Here is a 27,787-nt window from a genome sequence, read left to right as displayed (position 1 = left end):
TTTTGTGACTCCTCTCTTTGGTTGGAAAATGCCTGTATGCTTTCTGTGACTAGTTGCTGACCTAACATAATGATATGTTCTGCTTTCGCCGAAAAGTATTATTGAAATCGGACACGGTGGTTGGATTAACGAGAAGTTTCTTTAAAATGGTGTCTAATACTTGTGTGTTTGAGAAATTAGAATTATGAGATTTCTGTTGATTGAATTTGGCGCACTGCAACTTCATTGGCTGTTGGCGAGGGGTTCCGCTTTCCCAGACAGGTTAATATAATTGATTTTGTTTTGATATTTTAACCTGCATGTCGTGATCGTTTGGTGGTGGGGGACTAAATAAATGTATGCACGATGGCGCACAGCCAGTTTGGGTTCCGTGTCCCTCTAACATTTGTTTATCAACTGGACAATGACCCAACACACCTCCAGGCTGTAAAGGGGCTACTTGACAAAGAAGGAGAGTGATGGAGTGCTGCATCAGATGACCCCGGCCTCCACAATCACCTGACCTCAACCAAATTGAGATGAGTTGAACTGCAGAGTGACGGAAAAGCGGCCAACAAGTGCACAGCATATGTGCGAACTCCTTCAAGACTGTTGAAAAAAGCATTTCCTGTGAAGCTGGTTTAGAGAATGTATAACTGTCATCAAGGCAAAGGGTGGCTACTTTGAAGAATCTCAAATATAAAATATTTTTGATTAACCCTTTTGGTTACTACATAGTTGATGTCTTCTATTATTCTACAATGTAGAAAAGATAAATAAAACCTTTGCTTGAGTAGGTGTCCAGACTTTTGACTGGTACTGTATATATAAAAAGCTTAGGCCTACCCCAGACAGGGAGAGAGCTATGCCACAACACCAACATTAATTTCTTTATCAGATAGGCTGTGTCTGCATAAGTGTTCATCTCCTTTGCTGTGACACCATAAATAAGCTCGGGTGCAACCAATTGCCTTCAGAAGTCAAATAATTAGTTGAATGGAGTCCACCTGTGTGCAGTTAGTCACATGATCTCATAAGCACCTGTGTGTTAGAGAACCTAATCAGCATGAAGCTCAAAACAAGTCAGAAGTTCTGGAGAAGCACCAATCAGGGTCGGGTTCTAAAAACTTTGAACATCCACTGTTAAATCCATTATTTAAAAAAATGGAAAGAATATGGCACAACTGTGACTCTGCCTAGAGAAGGCCCTGCACCAAAGGTCAGTGGCCGGGTAAGGAGGGCATTCGTCAGAGAAACAACCAAGAGGCAACTCTGAAGGAGCTGGAGAGATCCACAGCTGAGATGGGGGGGGGAAACTGTACATGGGACAACTATTACCTGGGCTTTTTAGAAGAGTGAGAATAAAGCTGTAAAATATATATATTTTTGACAAAAGACATGTGGAAAAAGTTCTCTGGTCAGCCAAGACTGCTTATCGCCCTGAACACCATCCCCATGGTGAAGCGTGGTGGCAGCATCATTTTATGAAGATGCTTGTCATCGGCAGGGACTGGGAAACTGATCAGGTTTGAGGGCAAATCCAGGGAAATTCTAGAGGAAAACCTGTTTCAGTCTGCAAGAGGCCTGCGACTGTGGCGGAGGTTCACCTTCTAGCAGGACAATGACCCTACACACACAGCCAAAGCTACACTGCAGTGGTTTAAAAACAACAACCTGAATGTCTTTGAATAGCTCAGTCAATGCCCAAACCTAAATCCAATTGAGAATCTGACAAATTGCTGTTCACCAACGGTGCCCATCCAACTAAACCGAGCTTGAGCAATTTTGTTAAGAATAGACCAAATATTGCAGTATCCAGATGTGCAAAGCTGATAGACTTACCCAAAGACTCACAGCTGTAATCGCTGCCAAAGGTGCTTCTACCAAGTATTGAATCAGGGGGCCGAACACTACTGCAACCAACACTTTTTTTTCTTCTTTTCACTTTGGTGTCAAACATATTTGCACCTCCAAGGTTTTAAGTATATATTGTGTTAAAACCTGGAATTGAAAAGTATAATTTGGTATTTTTAACATTTAATTTACACATTAAAATGTGGAAAAGTCTAAGTGGGGTGAATACTTGTGTATGTTTACAGGAGGCTAATTCATTAATTTTCAATTAGATTTTTTTTTTTTTAAAGATGAGAATTATATTGTTAGATTTATAGGAGTAAATCCGGTGCTTCCAAGTTCACCTGTCAGTTTGCGGGCCGGTGCGCATTGCCTTTGTATCATAGGCCTGCAGTATAATAGGCTAATAGCCACACCAAACCTTAACTTTATTAGGATAATATCAAAAGTAAGAAGCGTTAAGTCAAGCAATTGTTTATAGGGAAAATGAGCAGGATATTATACTGTGTCAAACACAACATTACAGTTGGAACTTCATTTCATTCAGAAAATGGCTCAACAGAATGAAACAGAAGACTTGTGAATTGGTTTAAACTTCAACAGGTTATATTGCAGCAATTACCTTAAAGGCTAGTGACCCCCGTATCCAATAGGTTAATGAAAATGTACCTACAGAAAGCTGAGAACATCCTCTCCCCATCTGCGACTAAAATGGTCACAGTCTGGAGCCCTGCCTTGTAGGCATATGCTAACTTTAATTTTAATACTTTTGTTATACTTCAAATTAAAAAGGCCTCCATCTTCACGATTAACAGTAGCCTAGGCCAAGGCTCCTCTCTCGCGTTCTCGCTCTCCTCAGCAGCTGGACACCACTGGACACTTTGGCCGGGCTACAATTTTATTGATCAGCTTTTCATTTATTTAAAAAAATTGTCACAAAGCCGGCATTTAACCGGCTAACGGAAACCCAGTCCTACAGAACACATGTAATATTCCGCTTGGTCTCTAGGCTGAATGATGTGACATAGTTAGTCCTATTTACACGAGGAAAGGAAGTGAGGAAGTAGTCCTACTCACCGAGACGGCCATCTTTCCCAGGATATCTTCAGGGATGGTCATGCCTTTTTCTATCACCTGCTTATAGAACTTGTCCAGAGAGGTGTCCATCAGCTCCATACAGATCCACACATCACCCTGGGAACACAGGTACAACATGAGAAGGTCAGATTGGGGTGAGAGTTTAAGGGTTAAGGAGATGGGGTGGGAGGTGTGGGGGGGGGTACTGAGATGGAGAAAGTGGTGGTGGGAATGGAAAAAGGGGGCTATGGAGAAAGCGGTAGAGGGAACGATTGGAAAAACAGAACCACATTCCAGACACACAGATTGGCTAACAGGAAGGAGCTTTTTCCAATGTGCTCCGCTGCAGATGCATATCCTGTGGAACACTCTCTTCTCTACGAGTGGTAGGTAATTACATCCGGCAAGATCAGGAATTCTTTATTTGTTTATCTTGACTACAACATACACCGCTCTATCATCTGACGTCTCTACGTGAGGAAAAGGGGGTCACGGTACCTGTGTCTGGATGGCAGCCCAGTCCTACAGTACAATGTCATGTGTAAATCAGAAAGTCTTGTGTTCCACATGACCAAAAGTATGTGGACACCCGCTAGTTGAACATCTCATTCCATTAATATGGAGTTGGTCCCTGCCCCTTTGCTGCTATAACAGCCTCCACTCTTCTGGTACATTGCAGGGGGTACTTGCTTCCATTCAGCCACAAGAGCATTATTGAGGTCGGCACTGATGTTGGGCAATTGGGCCTGGAAATTAGACCTGGCTTGCAGTCCGCTTTCCAATTCATCCCAAAGATGTTCGGTGGGGTTGAGGTCAGGGATCTGTGCAGGCCAGTCAAGTTCTTCCACACCGATCTCAACCAACCATTTAAGTATGGACCTCACTTTCCTGTTTCAGCATGACAATGTCCCAATGCAAAAGGCCTTCCCCAAACTGTTGCCACAAAGTTGGAAGAACAGAATCGTCTAGAATGTCATTGTATGCTGTAGCGTTAAGATTTCCATTCACTGGAACTAAGGAGCCTAGCCTGAACCATGAAAAACAGCCCCAGACCATTATTCCTCCTCCACCAACTTTACATATGCATTGGAGCAGGTAGTGTTCTCCTGGCATCCACCAAACCCAGATTCATCTGTTGGACTGCCAGATAGTGAAGCGTGATTCATCTCTCCAGAGTCCAATGGCGGCGAGCTTTACGCCACTACAGCCAATGTCACTTGGTGATCTTAGGTTTGTTGCTTCCAGAGGCAGTTTGGAACTCGGTAGCGAGTGTTGCAAGCGGCCCCGTTCTGTGAGCTTGTGTGGCCTACCACTTCTCAGTTGAGCCGTTGTTGCTCCTCAACGTTTCCACTTCACAATAACGGCACTTACAGTTGACCGGAGCAGCTCTAACAGGACAGAAACCTGATGAACTGACTTGTTGGAAAGGTGGCATCTTATGACGGTGCCACGTTGAAAGTCAATGAGCTCTTCAGTACGGCCGTTCTACTTCCAATGTTTGTCTATGGAGATTGCATGGCTAATGTGCTTGAATTTATACACCGGTCAGCAACAGGTGTGGCTGAAATAGCAGAATCCACTCATTTGAATGGGTGTCCACATATTTTTGTATATAGTGTAGAAATGAAGAGGACTAAGTTAGTTGCTAAATAACTGCCTCTGAACATACAAGATGCAGTCAAATATATAGGCACCCATGATTCACAATTACTTCTAAAATAAGTTGAAATTAAAACATTTAAAAACTTCACATTTTGTTTGATATACAACTGATCAAAACTGAAATTAAGGTTTTGCACTTAAGTCAAAAATGGCATGGACAAAATTATTCAGCGAGTGATTCTTGGAAAGTATCATTTATCCTACTCTTTGTAAATTGCAGGTGCCTACTGGGTAAAAAAAGAACCAACTAGTTTGGAAAATATAAAAAATTTAAAATTTAAAAAACTGTTGCACTCCACTGTAAAGTGTACGGGTACCGATATGTTTGACAGCAATCTTTACAAGGCTGTGTCCTCCGACATCTCTGTAAAGACATTGGAGGAAGCCTATGTTTAACATAGTAATGAACAAGACCAGCAGCAGAGGAAAACAAAGAGGAGTAGCTGTTGTCACGAACAACAGGGATCCAAAAACACAATTAATACACTCCACCTAAAGATTGTCCATTGTAGGCTTTTGTACTTTAGAAAAAACAAGACATAAGTATTATTATTTCATTGTAAAAAAAAAAGCTAGTATTTTTATAAAGAAGCTGGCTACCTCTCTGAAGAGTGCGCCGTAGAAGGTGACTGTGTAGAAGCAGTCTACTGTCCTCATAGAGATGTCCAGGTCCATCAACAGTCTCTTCTGTTCCTGGGTGTTCACTGTGGCACGGATCCTCTAGGGTGGGTGGGAGGGAAAAGGACATCAAATCCATCCATCCAACCTACTTATTACATCAACAGCTGTCACCACAGCTGTTTGCAACAGGCAGCCCAATTCTGATCTCTTGCGACAATTGTTGGCATAAGAGTTGATCTGATTGGTCAAAAGACCAAATAGTGGGGAAATATACCAGAATTGGCCTGCCTGTGTAAATAAAGCCAAAGTGCTTAGCTATAGTAACCCGACTAAGGCCGCGTTTACACATGCAGCCTAATTCTGATATTTTTCCACTAATTGGTCTTTTGACCTATCATCTTAGCTCTTTTGCCAATAACTAGGCAAAATATCAGAATTGGGCTGCCTGTGTAAACGTAGCCCTAGATCCCCTTAAAGAGATCAGTTACAGCATCAAATCTCTCATACCTTGACTGCCATGATCAGGCCACTGGGCATGTGCCTCATCTTGTCCACCACGCCGTAGGCCCCTCTCCCCAGCTCGCCAATCTGCTCCAGGTCATCTGCCTTCACCACAAAGTTCTGCTCAGCACCGGTAGAGAGGGGAGAGATGCGTGTCAGGCTCGACAGTGACAGATCAAACATGAATGGGTGACACGATGTAATAAGGAAGAAAGAACATGTATCTCCCTCCCTTGATGTAATCACTAAACACAAATTGAGCAGGGTAAAAAGATGAGTCACTAGAGTTCCTTGTTTTTTTTTGTGTTTTTTTTACCCAATCCTCATCTCGTGAAAACAAAAACAGTAACAGAGAGCGAAAAGCACAAAAGAAAAAAACTATGTCTAATCTCCCAACAACAGTGTCATTCTGACCGGGGGTACTCCTCTTTGTCTGAGAGTGGCTCGGAGCTATGTCTTTGTTTAAGTAACTACTCTAACCAACAGTTTCTAATCAACAGGGAAAGCATTGGATATGGTAAGGGGGTTGAGTCGAAAGACACTGCAAATTACCCCTTTTTCATCTAAACTACTGGTTCCAGTAAAGAATGGGAACTTCTGTCCTTTCTCACTTCATACAACAACTAAATCAATGGTTGCCACGACCTTTGACTTCAGGCTAAATTATGAGAGGGAAAAAAAGCCAGCATTTTTACCAATGAAAAATTCCACTTATTTGATAAGTTTATAAAATAAATACTTTCACTGCCCGCCAGGAAGATAAACACATTCCAGTCTGCCCTACAATCAGCCAAGCTTTCATCTTTCTACATCCAAAGCACAGAGAGAATCTTACTCAACCTAATGCTGCGTTCAGACTGAGGGACGCAAAAACCGTCATACCAGTCGGCACAGTGGGACAAGAAAGAAGAGGACGGTACAAAAAGCAGCCCGACAGCAAAGAGTTTTTATAACTAACCCAAGATCGATTGGAAACGACAGGCTCTGGTCTGAGCATATGAATCATAGTGGGCAGAACAAGCAAGGAGGTGGGCGGAGTCAAGCACGAGTTAGTGAGATCCTATTGGCGCATTCTAGCATTTATTTGCATGTGTCCATTAGAGAACGCCTACTCTGAAGTTCACGTGTGTATTAACTCAATTCGCCACTGCACTCCTTATAAACAAAGCCAATTTTTTGGCTGTCACATTTATCACATCCAGTGAAATATCTGTCTAATTGTTCCATTTATTTTTATTTTTTATTTTATTTAACTAGGCAAGTCAGTTAAGAACAAATTCTTATTTTCAATGACTGCCTAGGAACAGTGGGTTAACTGCTTGTTCAGGGGCAGAACAACAGATTTGTACCTTGTCAGCTCGGGGGTTTGAGCTTGCAACCTTCCGGTTACTAGTCCAACTCTCTAACCACTAGGCTACGCTGCCGCCCCATCTGTCATGAAGGTTTGCGTTGTTATGGTGATTTCAGTAAACAACACCCGGTAGAAAACAACACTACGGCAGATGGCAAAAGTTGACATTTTTGAACTCCCCGCCAGCCTCAACGGCATTTACCGTCACGCTCTCACTGAAAACATTTACCGTCACGCTCTCACTGAAAACATTTACCGTCACGCTCTCACTGAAAACATTTACCGTCACGCTCTCACTGAAAACATTTGCCGTCACGCTCTCACTGAAAACATTTGCCGTTTACCTCGTACCGTCTAAACACAGTATACATAAGGTTACAACTACACCCAGATGTCAAACCCGAAGTTTGTGCTTCAGTTTCAAATAAAGGTTTTAGTCGGAGGAACGTGTGAGGAAGAAACACAGTGGTAAACGAAAGGTAAGAATGTGAGAGAGTAAACTACACTGACCAGTTCAGTGAACATGAATAAGATGTGGTAAGTAGTACCTTCTCTCCAATGGTCACACAAGCTTTCGAATCCAAATCTCTTGGGGGTCTGAAAAGTAATCAAACAGTTGTTAGGATATAAAAAACGTTATGTACATAAAACTGCATGCATTAATTCATTAAGATTTCAAAATGTTCTGGGGGGAAAAAAACTACATGCGCTCTTTTAATTTATGGATAAAAAAACGTGCCTGTTTTAAGTGCAATATTTTGTCACTAAAAGATACTCGACTATGCATATAATTGGCAGCATTGGAAAGAAAACACTCTGACGTTTCCAAAACTGCAAAGATATTATCTGTGAGTGCCACAGAACTCATGCTACAGGCGAAACCAAGATGAAACTTCAACCAGGAAATGGGCAGAGTTTTTGAAGCTCTGTTTTCCATTGTATCCTTATATGGCTGTGAATGCGCCGGGAATGAGCCTGCCCTTTCTATCGTTTCTCCAAGGTGTCTGCAGCATTGTGACGTATTTGTAGGCATATCATTGGAAGATTGGCCATAAGAGACTACATTTACCAGGGGTCCGCCCGGTGTCCTTTGTCTAAATTGGTGCGTAATCTACAAGCTGCACGCAGTCATCCAGTGATTGAGAGGAGAGAGGAGGCTTTCAACGAACGATATATCATGAAGAGATATGTGAAAAACCCCTTGAGGATAGATTCTAAACAACTTTTACCATGTTTCAGTCGATATTAATTATGGAGTTAATTTGGAAAAAAGTTTGGCGTTTTGAAGACTGAATTTTCGGGTTTTTTTGGTAGCCAAACGTGACGCACCAAACGGAGCAATTTCTCCTAAACAAATAATCTTTCAGGAAAAACTGAGCATTTGCTATCTAACTGAGAGTCTCCTCATTGAAAACATCTGAAGTTCTTCAAAGGTAATGATTTTATTTGAATGATTTTCTGGTTTTTGTGAAAATGTTGCCCGCTAATGCTAACGCTAAATGCTACGCTAGCTGCGCTAGCTGTTACACAAATGCTTGTTTTGCAATGGTTGAGAAGCATATTTTGAAAATCTGAGATGACAGTGTTGTTAACAAAAGGCTAAGCTTGAGAGCTAGCATATTCATTTCATTTCATTTGCGATTTTCATGAATAGATAACGTTGCGTTATGGTAATGAGCTTGAGGCTGTATTCACGATCCCGGATCCGGGATGGCTCGACGCAAGAAGTTTATTGTAAGAAACAGTGTTTGTCTTGAGTTATCATCATGACACTGAAATGATGCTAGGAACAATATTCACTGGCACATTGCGCTAAAGACATCCGTTTGTGAACCACTTATTGGTGAACACATCCAAACGGTAATCTCTAACTAGCCTCCTCTCTCCTTATTGGGAGGAAATGGAGCCGTCACTGACATCTTTAGGATCATCATGTTGATTAAGCAGCCTCATATCCGTCTTAAAATGCCTCAAAGCAAACCAGGATAACACTTTATATTTAAAAGAGAAGGTTGTGCAATATATGTCCATAAATTTAACAATGTAGATTGGTGATATTCCATCTAAAAAATTTAAAAAGTCTTCATGCATAAGTTTATAATAATGGAAATATATGTATCATTAACTCATACCAACAAACAATACATTGCGGCTTTGACGTCAAGAGCAGGGTACACGGTTTAACGGTAGGCATGTTTGGTCTATTGGGGGAAAAAAAGTTGGACCACTTGGGGCAGAATGTCTCAGGGAAATCCCTTGAGCTTCAGTCTCACTTCGTCCCAAAGAATTACGATGGCTACCAACAGTGGAAGACTGGATTCAACATGAATCTGAGGCTAGTAAAAAGGGGTTCTGTGCCCACAGTCTATACAGGCTCCAAGTCCACTGACACCACCTGTGTTACAGCACGATAGTGGGCGGCTTAGGTCATGGAGGCGACTCGGTAAGTAGGCACTAGAGTGCGCAAAGAGTTTTGTAATTACACTAGTAACAACGTGATAATAAAAAGGTAATAGAATTGTTCCATAGTAGGTAGGGGCGTAACAGTTCACCAAACCCGCGGTTTGGTATGTAATTGCGGTTTTAGGGGGGCACGGTTAGATTTGGTACAGTGGGAAAATAAAATGGCGACAGTTACTGTAGTTTTTGGGGGGGTGGTACAACAATATTTTTGGTTATGGAAAATATATTTCACAGCGGTTTAGATGGTAAAATGATTCTCTACACTATACTAGTTTATTTTGTCACAAACTGAAATTAGGCAAACTATTAAGAGTTTTAGCAACCAGGAAATGGCGGAGCAATTTCTGCATAGTGCAACTTTAATTTATGTGCCCACCAGTAAGATCCTTGGTTAGTTGTGCTTCTATAGTGTACATGTGATTGCAGAGTTTGCCGAACAAAATCACCACGGGATTGATGCAAATAATCGCGATATCATTCTGCCAGATATCCATAGTCTACTTTGTAGTTAACATTTAAAATGAGAAGGTTTTTGAGAAAGGCTTTCCATCTACCAGAATAGGTAGCATGTCATATCATTATATCATATCATTAGCATCATGCTGACGTCTACATGGTGGCGGACAAACACGAAAACAAAGATGGACGCATTCCCGCTCCCAACGGGTCTTCAGGAAGTTGAACGAAAATACAAATCACTGACGCATTTTATTAACATCTCTTATCATCTCAGGGAAAATCAATTAATTATCTCAGAAATGCTAAATATTTAGTTGATTTCCTACTAACTCTTCTACTGGGAAACCAAAATGTTCCCAAGCTGGAGATTTTTAAATGATCATGGAGTATCCTCCTGGTTTATTCACTCGACCACTCAGCATCATACAGAACTAGCTCCCGGCTGCGCCTCACAAAATGACCGTCTGAAATGTGGCAATTAAGATTTGAATTTTGATCACAATGTGCGCATAGGCTCTAGTTGTTTTAACAGAATAGCATACAAAGTTTTATCAGCTCAGATTTACTAAAGACCCATACAACACAGTGTAGGCACAGCCTCTCGGCCTAGTGATTTATTCATTTGGGTGTATTCATTTGGGTTCACAGTGCAGACCAAAGCGTGGTTCCTGTACTGAATGGTTTGGTACAAATACATGTACCATTTCTACTTTAGTGACTGGATTGTACTTGTATTGTGTTGGAGGTGATTTTGTAATTACACAAGGTGAATAATATGTAAATATGTCAAGATGTAAATGTAAAGATGTAAAGATGTAAATGTAAAGATGTAAAGATGTAAAGATGTAAATGTAAAGATGTAAATGTAAAGATGTAAATGTAAAGATGTAAATGTAAAGATGTAAAGATGTAAAGATGTAAAGATGTAAATGTCAAGATGTAAAGATGTAAATGTCAAGATGTAAAGATGTAAATGTAAAGATGTAAATGTCAAGATGTAAAGATGTAAATGTCAAGATGTAAAGATGTAAATGTCAAGATGTAAAGATGTAAATGTCAAGATGTAAAGATGATATTAAAGAGTGAAAGCCTTACGTAGCAGCAGCAGCAGGAGGCTGCTCAAACACTTCCTTGGAGAGCTTGAGCCCAGGCTTCCTCTTACCTGAAAGGAGAGAATTGACAGCAGTGAACAACTGGTAGAACAATACAATTATACACCAACACATACACCTGAAGACAGCAATTCACATTCAACAAAGTTAGAAAGGCGGTTTGGATGATCTGAATTGTAAAAGTGAAGTTTCTTCCCGAGTTTTTAAAATGTTACTTCTAGTCATCTCAGATGTCTCATCCTGCAGTGTATTTCCAGGGCCTGAGTCCAGCAGCCCGTCAGACACTTACGGTTGGATGCGGTGAGTAACTCCAGAACCTAATTAACAGGCCGCTGCGAGTACGAGCAGCAAGAGGAGATATGTCTGCAGCGTTGGAGCACCGTGAGTTAGAGCTCTCTACATCCGGGAGGTACAGCGCTGAACCAGTGGAAGGTTGAACGGCTCCATGCCACAGGGCATTACGGACACTCCTGAGGGTGTGAGTGACAGGTTGCCGTCGCCGACAAAGAGTGTGTGTGTGGTTCACCAGAGCATCTGGATCACACCTCCCCTGACTGGATCACAGCAGCTAGTGCTTCCACACAGACCTGGGTTCAAGTACAATTTCAAAATCATGTCATGTACTTTAGCTGTGCTTGACAGAGCTTGCCACAGAACCAATAGAAAATCCCACAAGTGGAAACCACGCCCACCTGGTACTCCAGGCAGACTAAAGCAAACGCTCAATATATTCAAAAAGATCTCAAATAGTATTTTTAATCCTGCTCACTCACACAGCAGAGCTACACAGACACGCCCAGACATACTTACTAGGTGACGTCCACCACCTGGCTATGGGCGGTGGTGGCGTCACCTAGTAAGTACATAGATCTTTAAAGTGGAGGGAGTATACTCATTCCTCCCAGGAGGAGGGAGGAAGCATATTTGCTATTGTTTTCTTTTGGCTTGATCGGAATGTTTGGGAGCGTGAGGAACTGTTTCAAGTAACTGAACATACCGTACGTATTTGTGAGAATGCTATGCACATTGCACGCACACACACACACACACACACAGCAGTACTCGATGGTAAACATACCTGACAATGCAACGTCTGTGCTATGATGTACTGCAGGTGCAGTTCTAGTAAGCCATGATAAAGATACTCAGTCAATAAACTCAACTAGAATTATTTACATTTTTTAAGAAAGTCTATTTTCTATTTTATCAGGATCCCCATTAACTGGAAAACATTCATTCCGTCACACACACACACAACCATACTGATCGAAACCGCACAGACACACACAGTGCCACCATCATCTCTCTGCGCCACTGTACTGTCACCATGGCCTCTCAATGCCTCAGGATTTCCACTTTCCAAAGAAGCTTTGTGGCACCAAAATGTCACTTTGGGCCCCTCCCGCACGCATTAACACAGACAACAATAGCATCTGCAAACCGACACGAGTCTTCTAATAGGCCTAAGTCTATGACTGTTTGAATGGAAATTAACCAAACCACAAAGGAGTTCTACTCTACCAACTGCAGGTTTCAGAATGTAAAAATAGGAGTTCGCTGCTCCATTCAACACCCGGGTGTATTCAGTGATGTAGAATGTTTTACATTCATTTTATTTCTAGAGCTGACAAACGATGCATTGATCTGAACGCTTTGCTTTACATCCTCTTGGACAAGAGCTTAGCGCTTCCCACTGCTTCCTCAAATAGTACTGTGACATTTTTATTTGATTAACTAGACAAGTCAGTTAAAAACAAATTCTTATTTACAATGACGGCCTAGGAACAGTGGGTTAACTGCCTAGTTCAGGGAAAGAACGACAGATTTATACCTTGTCAGCTCGGGGAATTTGATCTTGCAACCTTTCGGTTACTAGTCCAACACTCTAACCACTAGGCTACCTGCCGCACATTACCACGGCTTTGCCAAAATAAAGAACTGGTGAGTGGTTATTAACATGACTGAGCACCAGGCACCACATTCATCAAGCTTTTTCCATGACTAGACTATGCATGTCAATGCCAGGCAGGCTGGCAAGGGACTCGCTCTCCAGTTCATTACAAGGACTTTGCCAAAACAAAGAACTGGTTAAGCACCACCAAGCTTTCTCCATGAATATGCATGCCATTCTGCCAGGCTGGCAGGGTATGCCACAGGCAGGCTCTCTAACCGTTTCATTACCAACACTTTTCCAAAATAAAGAAAATCGGTGAGTGGCCATGGCTGAGTACCAGTTTCCCCAGGCTATCTCCATGACTATGCATGCCATGCTGCTAAGGCAGACAGGGGATTCAGCACAACTCCACAGTCTTCAACCTCCAAGTCTCTGGCTCGATGGGATGAAACAAGACGCGGCACACTCTGCGAAGACTCTGACAGACTCTGCGAAGACGACAGCTTCCATCTCCAGTCCACAGACACAGTCCCCTGAGGTCCCTGCTGCATGCACATCACACACTGACTTAACAGCTTACCTATACTGTAGGCTACACATTCATTTCACATTTGCATGCATGAGAGATGGGAGACATGTAAGCCAAGGGCAGAAACTCATAATGATAGAAAGAGACAGTCATGCACTGAGCTGCATGCCAAAGAATCACCGTTGCATTCACTCACACAGTCACGCAACATGTTAAAAAGTGGTTGGATCAGACCCAGGGTCATTTCCAAATGGCACCCAATTCCATATAGAATCCACTACTTTTGACCAAAGCCCTAGAAAGAGAATAGGGCACCATTTGTGATGCAGACTTTGGCGGATTTCTCCAGAAAGGAAAATCACAAGGGACAGAACCTGCGGCTGATCAAAAAAAGAGACCCGTGAGAAAACAAGTTTTGATTAAGTCATCGAGATAAAAAAATTAAAAAGTGCTGACAACATATTGGCTCACCTTTTACAGCTGAGCTGCGCAAAAATAATATTGCTATATTGTCCAAAATAATATTGCTATATTGTCCAAAATAATATTGCGCTAGGCCTATATTGTCATAAATAAATATCCTAATATGTAATGGATATATTTTTTTTCCACTAATCAATAAATTATATAATTTAGAGTGTACAGGGCACGAATAAGCTAATAGGCTGCATTGTCTGTCCTGAGCCAATATAATATTTTCATCTCAAAAACATGTCTTCTTCAACAGACCTTCCTAACATTACAATTCTTGTGTCACATATTTTCACAACTGTGAGAGGAAATGATTGCAAGCTATGAAAATACAGTCGTTGTTTTAGTTATTCCGTACAATTCCAAATTTAAAAAATTACATAGTCTCCCCTTTAGGCTTTTTACTCGCTGATCTCAGCATTCGATGTAGCTTTGTTTTGCAATGCAACCTAACTAAAAGTAGTACAGCATTCCCAGTGATTTGCAGCACATGGGTTGAAGACAAGTATGTTGTGAGATGCCAGCAAGAGGTCACAGGAGAAAAACTCTCTCTCAAAGATTTAGCGTCAGGGGTGAAGACGGCACAACTAAAATACCAGCGAGAGGTACTGAAGCCAAAGAAAAGAAGAAGTCTTTGCCCTGCTGTCTTTGCCTCACCTAATGTTAACATGAAATACCACCAACCAAGCAGGTCTTGTAATTGGTTTCCTTCAGCATGAAACTAAGCCAGAGGAAACATGTCCTGTCAGAGACGGCATGCTAACAGCCAGGAGACTATGCCAGAGCGATCTGTGCTGAAACCAAGGAGGCCTCAGGGTGAGTGCTTTGAGCACTGTGAATCTGGAGCAAAAGCTTCAGTGTGAGAGTGCAGCCAGACAGGCCCATGTCCAGCCATGCTGATAATAAACCCAGGATGGCATTCAAAGCAGGCAGAACCAACCAACCAGCTCATTCTCACTCTTCCAAACCCACACACACACGCATGCCGGGAATTCCAACAATCCCAAAAGTCCCTCAATGGAATTACACAGACCCAGAGGAAGAAAGATGAATCAGACATCCGCGAGAGGGATGGCAGGAAGGCGAGAGGGAGTGAGGGAACGAGAGATGGGGGCGGGGGGGGGGGGGGGCAGCCATGGAGTGGAAAAGAGAAACAGGGCCAGGGCAAAGAAATGGAGACAGAGAGATGGGATGAAAATAACTCTTCTTGAGCCTGCGGCTGTTATGCCACTTCTGACCGTCCTGGCAGTCTGAGACACCATACACTTTCAAAGATGTCAGATCCATATGGATCCATTAGGTTACAGTTGTTATATTATGAAGCTCTTTTGGGAACCATGTCTTCCCCAGCAGTCACATGGCGATACACTTCCTACACGGTTGGGATTGACTTAAACGATACTGACGGCAGTGCTCTGCGTGCTGAGGGTATCAGCTCCAGGTCACGGCAGAGCACAGTCCTGCGTAAGTAGCGGTCAACTAGGTCGGCAGCTAACTTCACCTCCATGACTACAACATGAGATCACTGCTCAACTATGGGGGTATGCGATCTTCAGATCCTATTTAGTACACCTGGTTTAAGACCACATCTGCAAGAGTACGAAGAATGGGCCAAGACAATAGTAAGATCAAGTGGATAACTTATCAATTAAGGGAAGCCCCACTGTAACAGTTGTTGGCCTGGTAGCAGCCTAACATGAGCTAGCATTATTTAGGATTCCAAGCGTTACAGCCTGCTAACTCTCTCATAACATATTGTCACAGGATGTAGGCCTACCAGGATGGTTGAGTTGGCCAGGCTTCAGCAGGATGTAGGCCTGCCGGCTTGGTTGAGTTGGCCAGGCTTCAGTAGGATGTTGGCCTACCAGGCTGGTTGAGTTGGCCCGGCTTCAGCAGGATGTAGGCCTCCCAGCCTGGTTGAGTTGGCCAAGCTTCAGCAGGATGTAGACCTACCGGCCTGGTTAAGTTGGCCAGGCTTCAGCAGGATGTAGGCCTACCAGGCTGGTTGAGTTGGCCAGGCTTCAGTAGGATGTTGACCTACCAGGCTGGTTGAGTTGGCCAGGCCTCAGCAGGATGTAGGCCTACCGGCCTGGTTGAGTTGGCCAGGCTTCAGCAGGATGTAGGCCTACCGGCCTGGTTGAGTTGGCCACGCTTCAGCAGGATGTAGGCCTACTGGCCTGGTTGAGTTGGCCCGGCTTCAGCAGGATGTAGGCCTACCGGCCTGGTTAAGTTGGCAAGGCTTCAGCAGGATGTAGGTCTGCCGGCTTGGTTGAGTTGGCCAGGCTTCAGCAGGATGTAGGACCGACTGGCCTGGTTGAGTTGGCCAGGCTTCAGCAGAATGTAGGACCTACTGGCCTGGTTGAATTGGCCAAGCTTCAGCAGGATGTCAGCCTACCGGCCTGGTTGAGTTGGCCAGGCTTCAGCAGGATATAGGACCTACTGGCCTGGTTGAATTGGCCAGGCTTCAGCAGGATGTAGGCCTACCGACCTGGTTGAATTGGCTGGATGTGAGGGGTGTTACAGTCCAGGTAGAAGAAAATAAAATAAATTAAATTGGTCCCCGAGATTAGATGACACAATCTGTGGAACTGCAGGGCCATTTCATTCCAGTTACTTACAGTTGAAGGTGGAAGTTTACATAGATTTAGGTTGGAGTCATTAAAACTTGTTTTTCCAACCACTCCACAAATTTCTTGTTAACAAACTATAGTTTTGGCAAGTCGGTTAGGACATCTACTTTGTGCCTGACACGTAATTTTTCCAACAATTGTTTACAGACAGATTATTTCACTGTATCACAATTCTACACATTAAGTTGACTGTGCCTTTAAATAGCGTGGAAAATTCCAGAAAATTATGTAATGGCTTTAGAAGCTTCTGATAGGCTAATTGACATAATTTGAGTCAATTAGATGTATTTCAAGGACTACCTTCAAACCCAGTGTCCCTTTGCTTGACATCACGGGAAAAACAAAAGAAATCAGCCAAGACCACAGGAAAAAAATGGTAGACCTCCACAAGTCTGGTTCATCCTTGGGAGAAATTTCCAAATGCCTGAAGTTACCACGTTCATCTGTACAAATAATAGTACGCAAGTATAAACACCATGGGACCACGCAGCCGTCATACCGCTCAGGAAGGAGACGCGTTCTGTCTCCTAGAGATGAACGTACTTTGTTGCAAAAAGTCAATCACAGAACAATCAATCACAGAACAACAGCAAAGGACCTTGTGAAGATGGAGGAGGAAACAGGTACAAAGTATCTACATCCACAGTAAAATGAGTCCTATATCAACATAGCCTGAAAGGCCGCTCAGCAAGGAAGAAGCCACTGCTCAAAAACCGCAATAAAAAAGCCAGACTACGGTTTGCAACTGCACATGGGGACAAAGATCGTACTCTGGTCTGATGAAACAAAAATAGAACTGTTTGGCCATAATGACCATCGTTATGTTTGGAGGAAAAATGGGGACACTTGCAAGCCGAAGAACACCATCCCGACCGTGAAGCACGGGGATGGCAGCATCATGTTGTGGGGGTGCTTTGCTGCAGGAGGGACTGGTGCACTTCACAAAATAGATTGCATCATGAGAAAGGAAAATGATGTGGATATATTGAAGCAACATCTCAAGACATCAGTCAGGAAGTTAAAGCTTGGTTGCAAATGTGTCTTCCAAATGGACAATGACCTCCAGTATACTTACAAAGTTGTGGCAAAATGGCTTAAGGACAACAAAGTCAAGCTATTGGAGTGGCCATCATAAAGCCCTGACCTCAATCCTTTTTGAAAATGTGTGGGCAGAACATTAAAAAGCATGTACGAGCAAGGTGGCCTACAAACCTGACTCAGTTACACCAGCTCTGTCAGGAGGAATGGGACAAAAAAAAGTTAAACAATTTAAATGCTACAAAATACTAATTGAGTGTATGTAAACTTCTGACCCACTGTGAATGTGATGAAAGAAATTAAAGCTGAAATAAATCACTACTATTATTCTGACATTTCACATTCTTAAAATAAAGTGGTGATCCTAACTGACCTAAGACAGGAAATATTTACTGTGATTAAATGTCAGGAATTGTGAAAAACTGAGTTTAAATGTTTTTGGCTAAGGTGTATGTAAACCTCCGACTTCAACTGTATATGGTGCCAAGTGGACCAGGTGACGCCCTGTTTTATTCAACAATACACCCACACACACCACAAGTGGCTGGAGAGTCGAGAGAGAGATGTTTACGTAGCACATGGGGATGTGTGAAACGAACTCCTGAACCTATAGTGTCCACACCTGCATCAGCGAATAGTTTGCTTTTTTTTGCGTGGCACCAACTGGTAAGACGTTTCAGGAGGTCATAGGTGCTAGGAAGGCAGGAAGTCCTGGGTTTGAGCCTTGGTGTGAGCCGAAGCAGGAAGTCACTGTGCTCGCTAAGTAAGCAGCCTGACAGCCATTACCTTTATAAAACCCTAGCAGGAAGTCGCTGTTCTCGCTAAGTAAGCAGCCTGACATCCATTACCTTTATAAAACCCTAACAGGTGTGTTGTTAACGTGCGAGTACAGCGACTTCCTGCTTCGGCTCACACCGAGGCTCAAACCCAGGACTTCCTGCCTTCCTAGCACCTATGACCTTCCTCCTGAAACCTATGACCACCAGCTCTCTTTACCTTGGTTTAACATAATTAAAAGCACTTCCTATTCAAATCCAGGAACTTTCCACAATCACCATTTAAAAACGTGCATCAAAATGTCTTGTCTATTTACCTCCAGACAGCTTGTCTGTCCCACATCCAGAGTACTGTCATAGCGTTCCAAATGGCACCCTATTCCCTATATAGTACACAGATTTTCCCTAAGTAGTGCACTATGTAGGGAATAGGGTTCCATTTGGGATGCAAGGACTGTGGGATAGCATGCCATGCGATGAGATGTACTCTCGGTGGTAACCGGAGAGCAGTAATTTGCAAGTCATCAAGCTTTCTTTTCCTCAGTGTGCTAGCTGGGGGGGGGGGGGTTAAGAGAGATCACTTTATTGGTCAATTGCACACAAGGTCCAACTGGTAATCAGGCAGGGGGCAGCTAAGTGCACTGCCACCCGAATGCTTTAATATCAAAACACCTTTGATCCAGCCATGATGACAATGGCTAGGCCTATTAATTGCATTCAGCAGAGCCGGGGTGCCAAAGTTCACCCTCTATCTTGATAGGTTTAAACAGGCAGGCCAATTCTGATCTTTTAAGACTAATTGGTCTTTGGACCAATCAGATCAGCTCTTGCCAATAATTGGGCAAAAGATCCAAATTGGGATGCATGTGTCAACGCAGCCATAGAGGAACCAAGAAATGTTGTTTCAGACACGTGACATTGATTTACTAAAACATACATTAACTCTACAGCCCTTCAGGACACACCAAATCAATTTTCCCTAAAACGGCCCTTCAAGAAATGAAAAGGTTAAATAAAAACAATTGTAGGATTATAGTTGCAGGGAGGGAGATTATGCCAGGAGAAATGCATGCAAAAGGTGTCAGCCGCGTCAATGCCGTGTAGGGAAAGGAGCTGCTTGCTTATTCAGGGATGAGGTTTCCAGATGAATGTTAGGATTCAGCTGTGACGCGTTTAATGTATTATTTTAACATGCACGACATGCAGTCAACCTAAGCTACAGAGTAGATGCAGACTTCTTCCCCTTCCCCTTTGAGATCAGGGAGAGAGGGAATACACTGCTGGAGACCTGCTGTGATCGCATTCACCGTGGGGTGGCTGGCTCCAGGCAGGATGAATGAAGATGAGACTAGATTTATGCTCCTATCAGAGAGCTCCAGCACAGAGAGAGTCACAGAGAGCTCCAGCACAGAGAGAGTCACAGAGAGCTCCAGCACAGAGTCACAGAGAGCTCCAGCACAGAGAGAGTCACAGAGAGCTCCAGCACAGAGAGCTCCAGCACAGAGAGAGTCACAGAGAGCTCCAGCACAGAGAGAGTCACAGAGAGCTCCAGCACAGAGTCACAGAGAGCTCCAGCACAGAGAGAGTCACAGAGAGCTCCAGCACAGAGAGAGTCACAGAGAGCTCCAGCACAGAGAGTCACAGAGAGCTCCAGCACAGAGAGTCACAGAGAGCTCCAGCACAGAGTCAGAGAGCTCCAGCACAGAGAGTCACAGAGAGCTCCAGCACAGAGAGAGTCACAGAGAGCTCCAGCACAGAGTCACAGAGAGCTCCAGCACAGAGAGAGTCACAGAGAGCTCCAGCACAGAGTCACAGAGAGCTCCAGCACAGAGTCACAGAGAGCTCCAGCACAGAGAGAGTCACAGAGAGCTCCAGCACAGAGAGCTCCAGCACAGACAGAGTCACAGAGAGCTCCAGCACAGAGAGTCACAGAGAGCTCCAGCACAGAGAGTCACAGAGAGCTCCAGCACAGAGTCAGAGAGCTCCAGCACAGAGAGAGTCACAGAGAGCTCCAGCACAGAGAGAGTCACAGAGAGCTCCAGCACAGAGTCACAGAGAGCTCCAGCACAGAGAGAGTCACAGAGAGCTCCAGCACAGAGAGCTCCAGCACAGAGAGTCACAGAGAGCTCCAGCACAGAGAGAGTCACAGAGAGCTCCAGCACAGAGTCACAGAGAGCTCCAGCACAGAGAGAGTCACAGAGAGCTCCAGCACAGAGAGCTCCAGCACAGAGAGAGTCACAGAGAGCTCCAGCACAGAGTCACAGAGAGCTCCAGCACAGAGTCACAGAGAGCTCCAGCACAGAGAGAGTCACAGAGAGCTCCAGCACAGAGAGAGTCACAGAGAGCTCCAGCACAGAGAGTCACAGAGAGCTCCAGCACAGAGAGAGTCACAGAGAGCTCCAGCACAGAGAGAGTCACAGAGAGCTCCAGCACAGAGTCACAGAGAGCTCCAGCACAGAGAGAGTCACAGAGAGCTCCAGCACAGAGTCACAGAGAGCTCCAGCACAGAGAGAGTCACAGAGAGCTCCAGCACAGAGAGAGTCACAGAGAGCTCCAGCACAGAGAGCTCCAGCACAGAGAGTCACAGAGAGCTCCAGCACAGAGAGTCACAGACAGTCACAGAGAGCTCCAGCACAGAGAGCTCCAGCACAGAGAGAGTCACAGAGAGCTCCAGGCTCGTGAAGATGCATGCGTCATGTTAACCCTGTGTAGACATCTACCGTCTTGTCTTGCAGTCTGACTAAGTTGTACTTTGTGTTGACATTTATTTGCCAACCACTGTCCTGGAGCATCAAGCTTTATCCTGCACAGATGGCTTGGTGTGGTGGTCTCCGGCAATTCCACGATAACGGAATTGAGCTTTGATTAATTTTTTTACATTCAAATGTATGCCAAACAAAAACCATTGATTTGAAAGTTTAAGAGACCATACAACTCTATGCACAAGGAATACTTCACAATTTCCACTGAAAATTATACAAAAACGATTTTAGTGGAAGAAATATGCAGATGCAAACTTTGGTAACGGAAATACAGCAAAATCCCCCTCAGGTTAACGCGACCACGTTTTCCAAAAACTGCTAAATATCTGCTACGAATGAAGATGAAAAAATGTCTGCAGAAGAAAAATGGGGTATCTTCTATGACATGACACCTCGAGTTAAAAAAAAAATCTATTTTGGTTATTGAACTACAGTATGCGAAGTGGATTTACACCCGGTACCGGAATTACATCACGGGTCCCTGATCTGTTAAGGATATGAATGTCATTCTCCTCATGTTTCACAAGTTTGGACATCACGGTAAAGCAGAGTAGAGTTCAGTACAGTAAAGTAGAGTAGAGTATAGTTCACTACATGCCCTCTTGCAGACAGTGTTATTATGTTGGAATTTGAGTAGACATTTCTATTCCTGCTGCTACATCTTGATTTTGCAACTGTGTAAGTGGTTACTGTACTAGAGAGCATGATGCATGCCGGAGAGTGAATCAATGTGCTAAATTTGCAAGAAGCCGGGCCCGAACAGCAACAACATTCTTAGCAACGGTTACAGAAACGATTTACTTGCTATGACTGTGAAATGTGATTCTTTATCTACCTTAGTTGAATGCACGGACTGTAAATCCCTTTGGAAAAGAGTGTCTGCTGAACTGCTTAAATGTAAATACGTATGTGAAAATGAACTGAAAAGCACACTGGGTATTATTAATGGTCGTGCTTCAGGGTGGAGCTCATTAGAATAATACTCAGCATGCATTGCAATTGTTCATTTTCACATACACATTTAGAATAAACTCTTATCAGACCATAGCGCAATCAAACTTCTGATACCAATGCAGGTTGAAAAGGGTCCCAAAAAAATATTTTGAAAATACAAATTAAAGCCCTCGAAAGTATCGTATTGCAAAATGCATTGGAGTGTTGTTCCGTCCAGTGTAATTAATACAAATTACAAAATACTCAGAAGTAATGAAATACATACAGTGGCTTTAGAAAGAATTCACAGTGGAATTTTGTTTTTAGAAATGTTTACAAATGTATAAAAAAAAATATGAAAAGCTGAAATTTCTTAGTCACAGTGTTATGTTTGGGACAAAAATAACACATGCCTGTGTACCACTCTCCATATTTTCAAGCATAGTGGTGGCTGCATCATGTTATGGGTATGCTTTGTAATCGTCAAGTACTGGAGAGTTTTTCCAGGATAAAAAAAATGTATTGAATGGACCTAAGCACAGGCAAAATCCTAGAGGAAAATCTGGTTCAGTCTTCTTTCCACCAGACACTGGGAGATGAATGCACCTTTCAGCAGGACAATAATCTAAAACGCAAGGCCAAATCTACACTAAACTTGTTTACCAAGAAGACAATGAATGTTCCTGAGTGGCCGAGTTACAGTTTTGACTTAAATCTACTTGAAGATCTATGGAAAGACCTGCAAATGGTTGTCTAGCAATGATCAATTTTACAGAACTGTAATAATTTTTTAAAGGATACATGGGAAAATGTTGCACGATCCAGGTGTGGAACACTCTGAGAGACTTACCCAGAAAGTCTCACAGCTGTAATCTCTACCAAAGGTGGTTCTACAAGTTTCAATGTCAGAAGTGCAGTGAAATGCCTTTCTAGCAACAACAAAAAGTACTGATTCAGGGGTGTGAACGCTTATGTAAATGATATGTTTCTGTGTTTACATTTTCAACTAAATGTGCAAACATCTCAAAAAATAAAAAATATATATTTTCTCATTATGGGTTATTGTGTGTAGATGGGTGAGAGAAAAATAATATTTAATCCATTTTATATTCGAGCTGTAAGACCACAAGTTATGGAATAAGTCTAGGGGTATAAATACCTTATGAAGGCAATGTGTTTCAAATATATGGAACAAATACACACAAACACACACACACACACTTAGTGGATCATCAGCTAACAATGCAGTGAACAATCCTACTGTTATTGCAGCAGAAAGCCACTATAGGCTTGGAACAGGACCAACAATAGGCCCGTCGAAACAGCAAATTTACTATCTGTGCAGCTGAAAACGATGCAGGGTCTATTTGCATGACAAATGGGGTGTTTGTGCAGGCCAGGCTGGGGCAAGAGGGTCAGCTGAGGCTGGGCTACAGTGGCAGACGGCAGAGGACAGGGACACGCACTGAGAGGGCCACTGGCTGACCGACTTGCTGCCATCACCATCCCCAGTGCCACAGCACAGTACAACAGACAATGATGAAAGCACAACGGTCCGTCTCTGGGCCAAACTGCATTTTTTTAAATTACAAGACTCTCAGCATCATTTACTCCCTAGTCCCTACTGACATGACAGTGATGACAGAAACACACATTGTAATAGATGTCTGGTAGCCCCCCCTTTGTAAACCCATCCCATCCTAGGGTTGACACTTGCACGCCCTTATCTTGCACAAGAATTAGAGCAGGAGCCAGTATCACTTGCAGAATATCTAAAGTCTTGATAAATTCTTTGGCATTTCCTATCACAGCATTTTAGTGTTTTTTTGTAAAAAAAATAAATTAAATTTAAAAAATGCATTTCCAGAGTCCTTACTAAAGGAAAGAACATATGTATCTGCAAGGTATGCTCACACGACAACGTCTGGTGTGCAGCATTTCTAACAACGTAAATACTCAACGTAAATACTCAACGTAAATACTGAATGGAAACCGTTTCGCAGGTGTTTTTTATTTTGCACAGATTAAACAACAGTGTGAATACATTGTTCCGTCTAAATATCACATAAAAGTCCCAAACCAGTCGAGTCCATAAATTAAAATACGCCTTTGTATTTACCACATAGAAAGCGTCACCATTCGCTGCAACGCCAGTGTGTGTGTGGGGGGTTGACGTTTCACCTGTATTGACAGAAGCCCACAGGTAAAGGTAAATATTGCTGCCAATCAGGGGCGAGCCACTAGCTGGTCATATCCTGCACAGCCAGCCAGCCAGTGTGTGTGCTGTGTGTGTGTGTGTGTGTGCTGTGTGTGTGTGTGTGTGTGTGTGTGTGTGGGTTGCAGGTGTAGAAAGCTGTGCGTTGTTGTGTTTCTGGATGGCCAGATAGCTACTATGGTGGGGGTTCGTAGGTGGCTTGTTTCAGCAAATTGTATTTTGAAGTGTTTTTAGGCGTTTGATTCATACCAAGTCTGACAATATGGGAAAAATTCAATAGCTAAGTAACTAATAACTGTAATGATGTATATCAGTGACAACAAGTGTTTATGGTGCAAATGTATTTCAGTTTTCAAGAAACATTGAAGACTAAATATACTTCGTATGTTATCAATAATCCCATGAACCCAGTCCGTTTTGCGCCGAAGATGCACTCACGTCGGCTTTGTTGCTAAACCCACTGTTTTGTGTCGTGTGTACATTCAGGTGTGTGTGTGTGTGTGTTTGGTGGGTGGGATTACAGACAAAACCTTTACTTCAACAAAACAGGTCTGTAACCTGTTAGTTCCGCAATAATCTAACCTGAACCTCGGACTGTGAAAACCAACCATCTGCAATAGGAGAGCCCATACTAGATGACCTCACAACAAAGTTGTTGGTTATGTTCCAAATGACACCCTATTCCCTATGTAGTGCACTACCTTCGACCAGCACCCATTGGGCTTAGGTCAAAAGTAGTGCACTATTCAGGTGATATGGGTGTCATTTGGGACATCGTCGATAATAGCCCTCCTGGCTATGCAAATCTTATTACAAAATCATACCCATGTTTCTCCTTAATGATCTGTTAGAATAGATGTTTGCCTTGGCCTTAGGAATGCAGTAGGGTCCACTAAGTGCAGAGGCCTGAATCGTTGGAATCATCCAACGAATGAGTTTAGATGGATCGGAGTAACAGGACAATTAGGCTCCATGTTGTGAAAAAAACGATGAAAATACTCTCTGAAAATATTCATCAATATTCAAAACTCCTTCCGTGGAGGAACGAGACGAGTGACTTCTGGTTTTTGTCGATGTGTGTCCAATTAAGACCAAGACAACCAGGTGAGGGGCGTTTCTAATTGACGAGTGACCTTAATTGATTAATTAATCAAGCACAACGGAGCTCAATAGCAATACATTCCAGAGGGTTATAGAGATTGTCTCTAGGTCTAGTCTTGTACAGTGGTCCACCTCGAGAGAAATAAGCAAGAAACAAATGAGAATCTCACTGCCGATAGACACTTAATACAGTGGCTGTTCTTTCTCTTGATACAGAAGCTGTACCTGCTGCGTGCCGACGAACCTACTGATTATACTTGTAGAATCGCAATGCTCATCAGTGGCCAACAACCTGACTTTGAGCCAATTAGAGAGCACAAACTCCCCACGCGGGGGAGCCAAAAAAAGGAGAAAGAGGACATTTTCTTCATACATCCATAGATGAGCCAGTCAAACTTCATATGCAATGTAGGCTATGGGATGATAGCTAGCTTAGTGCAGACGCAATGCACTGAATACTTCCTCCAAGCTAGCTAACCACTGTAGCAGGTATTGCCATTATAATTCAATCACAACGGATTAGCTAGCTTCCATGTAACAGCTGCTGAGTTAGCTAGCTAAGGTTCACTGCACTATGTAGTGCTAGCTAGCGAATGTGCTAACATTAGCTGGCTAAACATTTGACTATGGGCTGGACTGGCAGTATTATGGAGAGTGAATTAAATAGTTTCTTGCTAGGTAGTTATACAGCTGTGGCCATCTTGCTAGAATCAACAAGGGTTTTCTAAAAAATAGCAACATTAGAGCAGATAGCTTGGAATCTAGACCATAAGCAATACGGACAGCTATGCATTGCCAAAAAAAAAAAGACACTGCCACCTTCTGCTTAGTAGAATTTTAACAAGGCTGAGTGACTGACAACTTCCAAGGTCTTTGCTGTGTGAACACAAAAGAGATTGACTGCAGGCACTCTTCACAGGTACTAGGTACTGTCAGCAGGTAACCGTTTGGCAATCGTACCTGTGTCTGAGCTTTTACTTCGTGAATGTGGCAGGGATGTTTTGCTTGGAGACTCCTATTTTAATAGCCTACTGCCCTGTTTCTATATTTAGCTTTTAACTTTAAAAATGTCTACCTAGGTCTATAGGCGTCCCAATCATTTCCATTATGCACCACTAACAGTGAAAATAAAACTGCATTTAATAAAATTGTCAGAAGAACTTCAGTGTGATTATCCTGAGCAGTTTTAACTGAACTTAACCAATTGAAACGTAACCATTGTAATCGTGTCCCGCCCGACTCCCCATTTACAACGCACGTATTGTAATAGCAAAGTTTACAGTTATGCAGTTAATCGATGCACTGCAATAAACGCATTTGATGCATTACCTTGCAAAGGCAACATCTCGTCGAAATGTGCATGTGATCGTACATGCTTTACAGAAAAGGCGTTGCAATATGTCTGCAGGGAGTTGCTGACTATGTGACAGCTTTAATTAGGTTATAACATCCCTGGTACAAGAGGACTGCAAATACCATCAACATGAGCAGAAAGCATCTAGCTATTATATGCCGAGAGTACAGACAGACAGACAGCATCGTTTTACCAGGAACTCTGCAAAGGGGAAGATCTAAACAGGAAATGCAACTGATCCTTTTACCGCATAAACTTTAACATGCATTGACGATATTCAACCTGCAGCAATGCACATTGCAGACAATGCATAACTAATTGCATTTCAGTCGTTTTGCACAGATCGCATGTAATATAGTCTTACCTCCCTTTGGCTGAGACATTTCCCCTTTGCTTTGATGGGGGGGAGGGGATGCACTAGAGACGTTGCCTTCTTTCTCACTCCCTCCCTCCATCGCCCTCGCACCGAAGCTTGCTTCAGCGACTTGCTTTGCAACAAGGATGCGGAATACAAGCCGCGATCTTCATGCACTTGGAGCCTTTTTGCGTCTAAACCGTGTGTGTCCGTGCAAAGAGCAATATTACAATTGCACACCTTGCAAAACGGTCAGGAAACGGGTCGTTTTGCAATGGCACTGCAAATAATTCTCAGCGGCACTTACATAATGGGCCACGGCTGGCAGCTGAAAGCTCCTAACTTGGATCAGACAGTGAGTGGCATTGGCCTATATTACGAACGTTCTTCCTGCTTGGGCGTAAAGGATGGTGGGAACTGTAGTCCATACTGTAGTTATGCGTACTGTATTACAGTATTGTATTACTTTATTACAGTATCTGAGTACGGCTATGTGTGATAAATGATCTGCATGTTTTCTTGTAGGCAAAATACAAAATATTAATTTCAAGTGTATTATGATTTACATGAAATTAAACTTGAAGTTCCACTTTTGTTTTCACTCATATGCCGACATAATAACAACAGGCATAGGCTACTTGTAATACATC

At 43.0% G+C, this 27,787-nt stretch overlaps 1 protein-coding gene across 1 annotated transcript in view; it reads right to left on the bottom strand.

Annotated features, from left to right (window-relative positions):
• Positions 1 to 27,504, bottom strand: part of LOC109870395 (dual specificity mitogen-activated protein kinase kinase 6) — a 49,693-nt gene extending 22,189 nt beyond the window's left edge. The window contains exons 1-6 of the mRNA XM_020460885.2: positions 27,147 to 27,504; positions 11,063 to 11,129; positions 7,594 to 7,642; positions 5,701 to 5,814; positions 5,173 to 5,292; positions 2,911 to 3,027 (exon numbers count right to left, since the gene is read on the bottom strand). Coding sequence (XP_020316474.1) covers positions 2,911 to 3,027; positions 5,173 to 5,292; positions 5,701 to 5,814; positions 7,594 to 7,642; positions 11,063 to 11,129; positions 27,147 to 27,237 — 558 coding nt within the window. The 5' untranslated portion in view covers positions 27,238 to 27,504. The remainder of the gene's footprint in view (positions 1 to 2,910; positions 3,028 to 5,172; positions 5,293 to 5,700; positions 5,815 to 7,593; positions 7,643 to 11,062; positions 11,130 to 27,146) is intronic.
• Between the last annotated feature and the right edge of the window lie 283 nt (positions 27,505 to 27,787).

This window comes from Oncorhynchus kisutch, linkage group LG25 (assembly GCF_002021735.2).
Source record: "Oncorhynchus kisutch isolate 150728-3 linkage group LG25, Okis_V2, whole genome shotgun sequence".
NCBI classification, from domain to species: Eukaryota; Metazoa; Chordata; class Actinopteri; order Salmoniformes; family Salmonidae; genus Oncorhynchus; species Oncorhynchus kisutch.
This window is presented reverse-complemented; position numbering and strand designations above follow the sequence as displayed.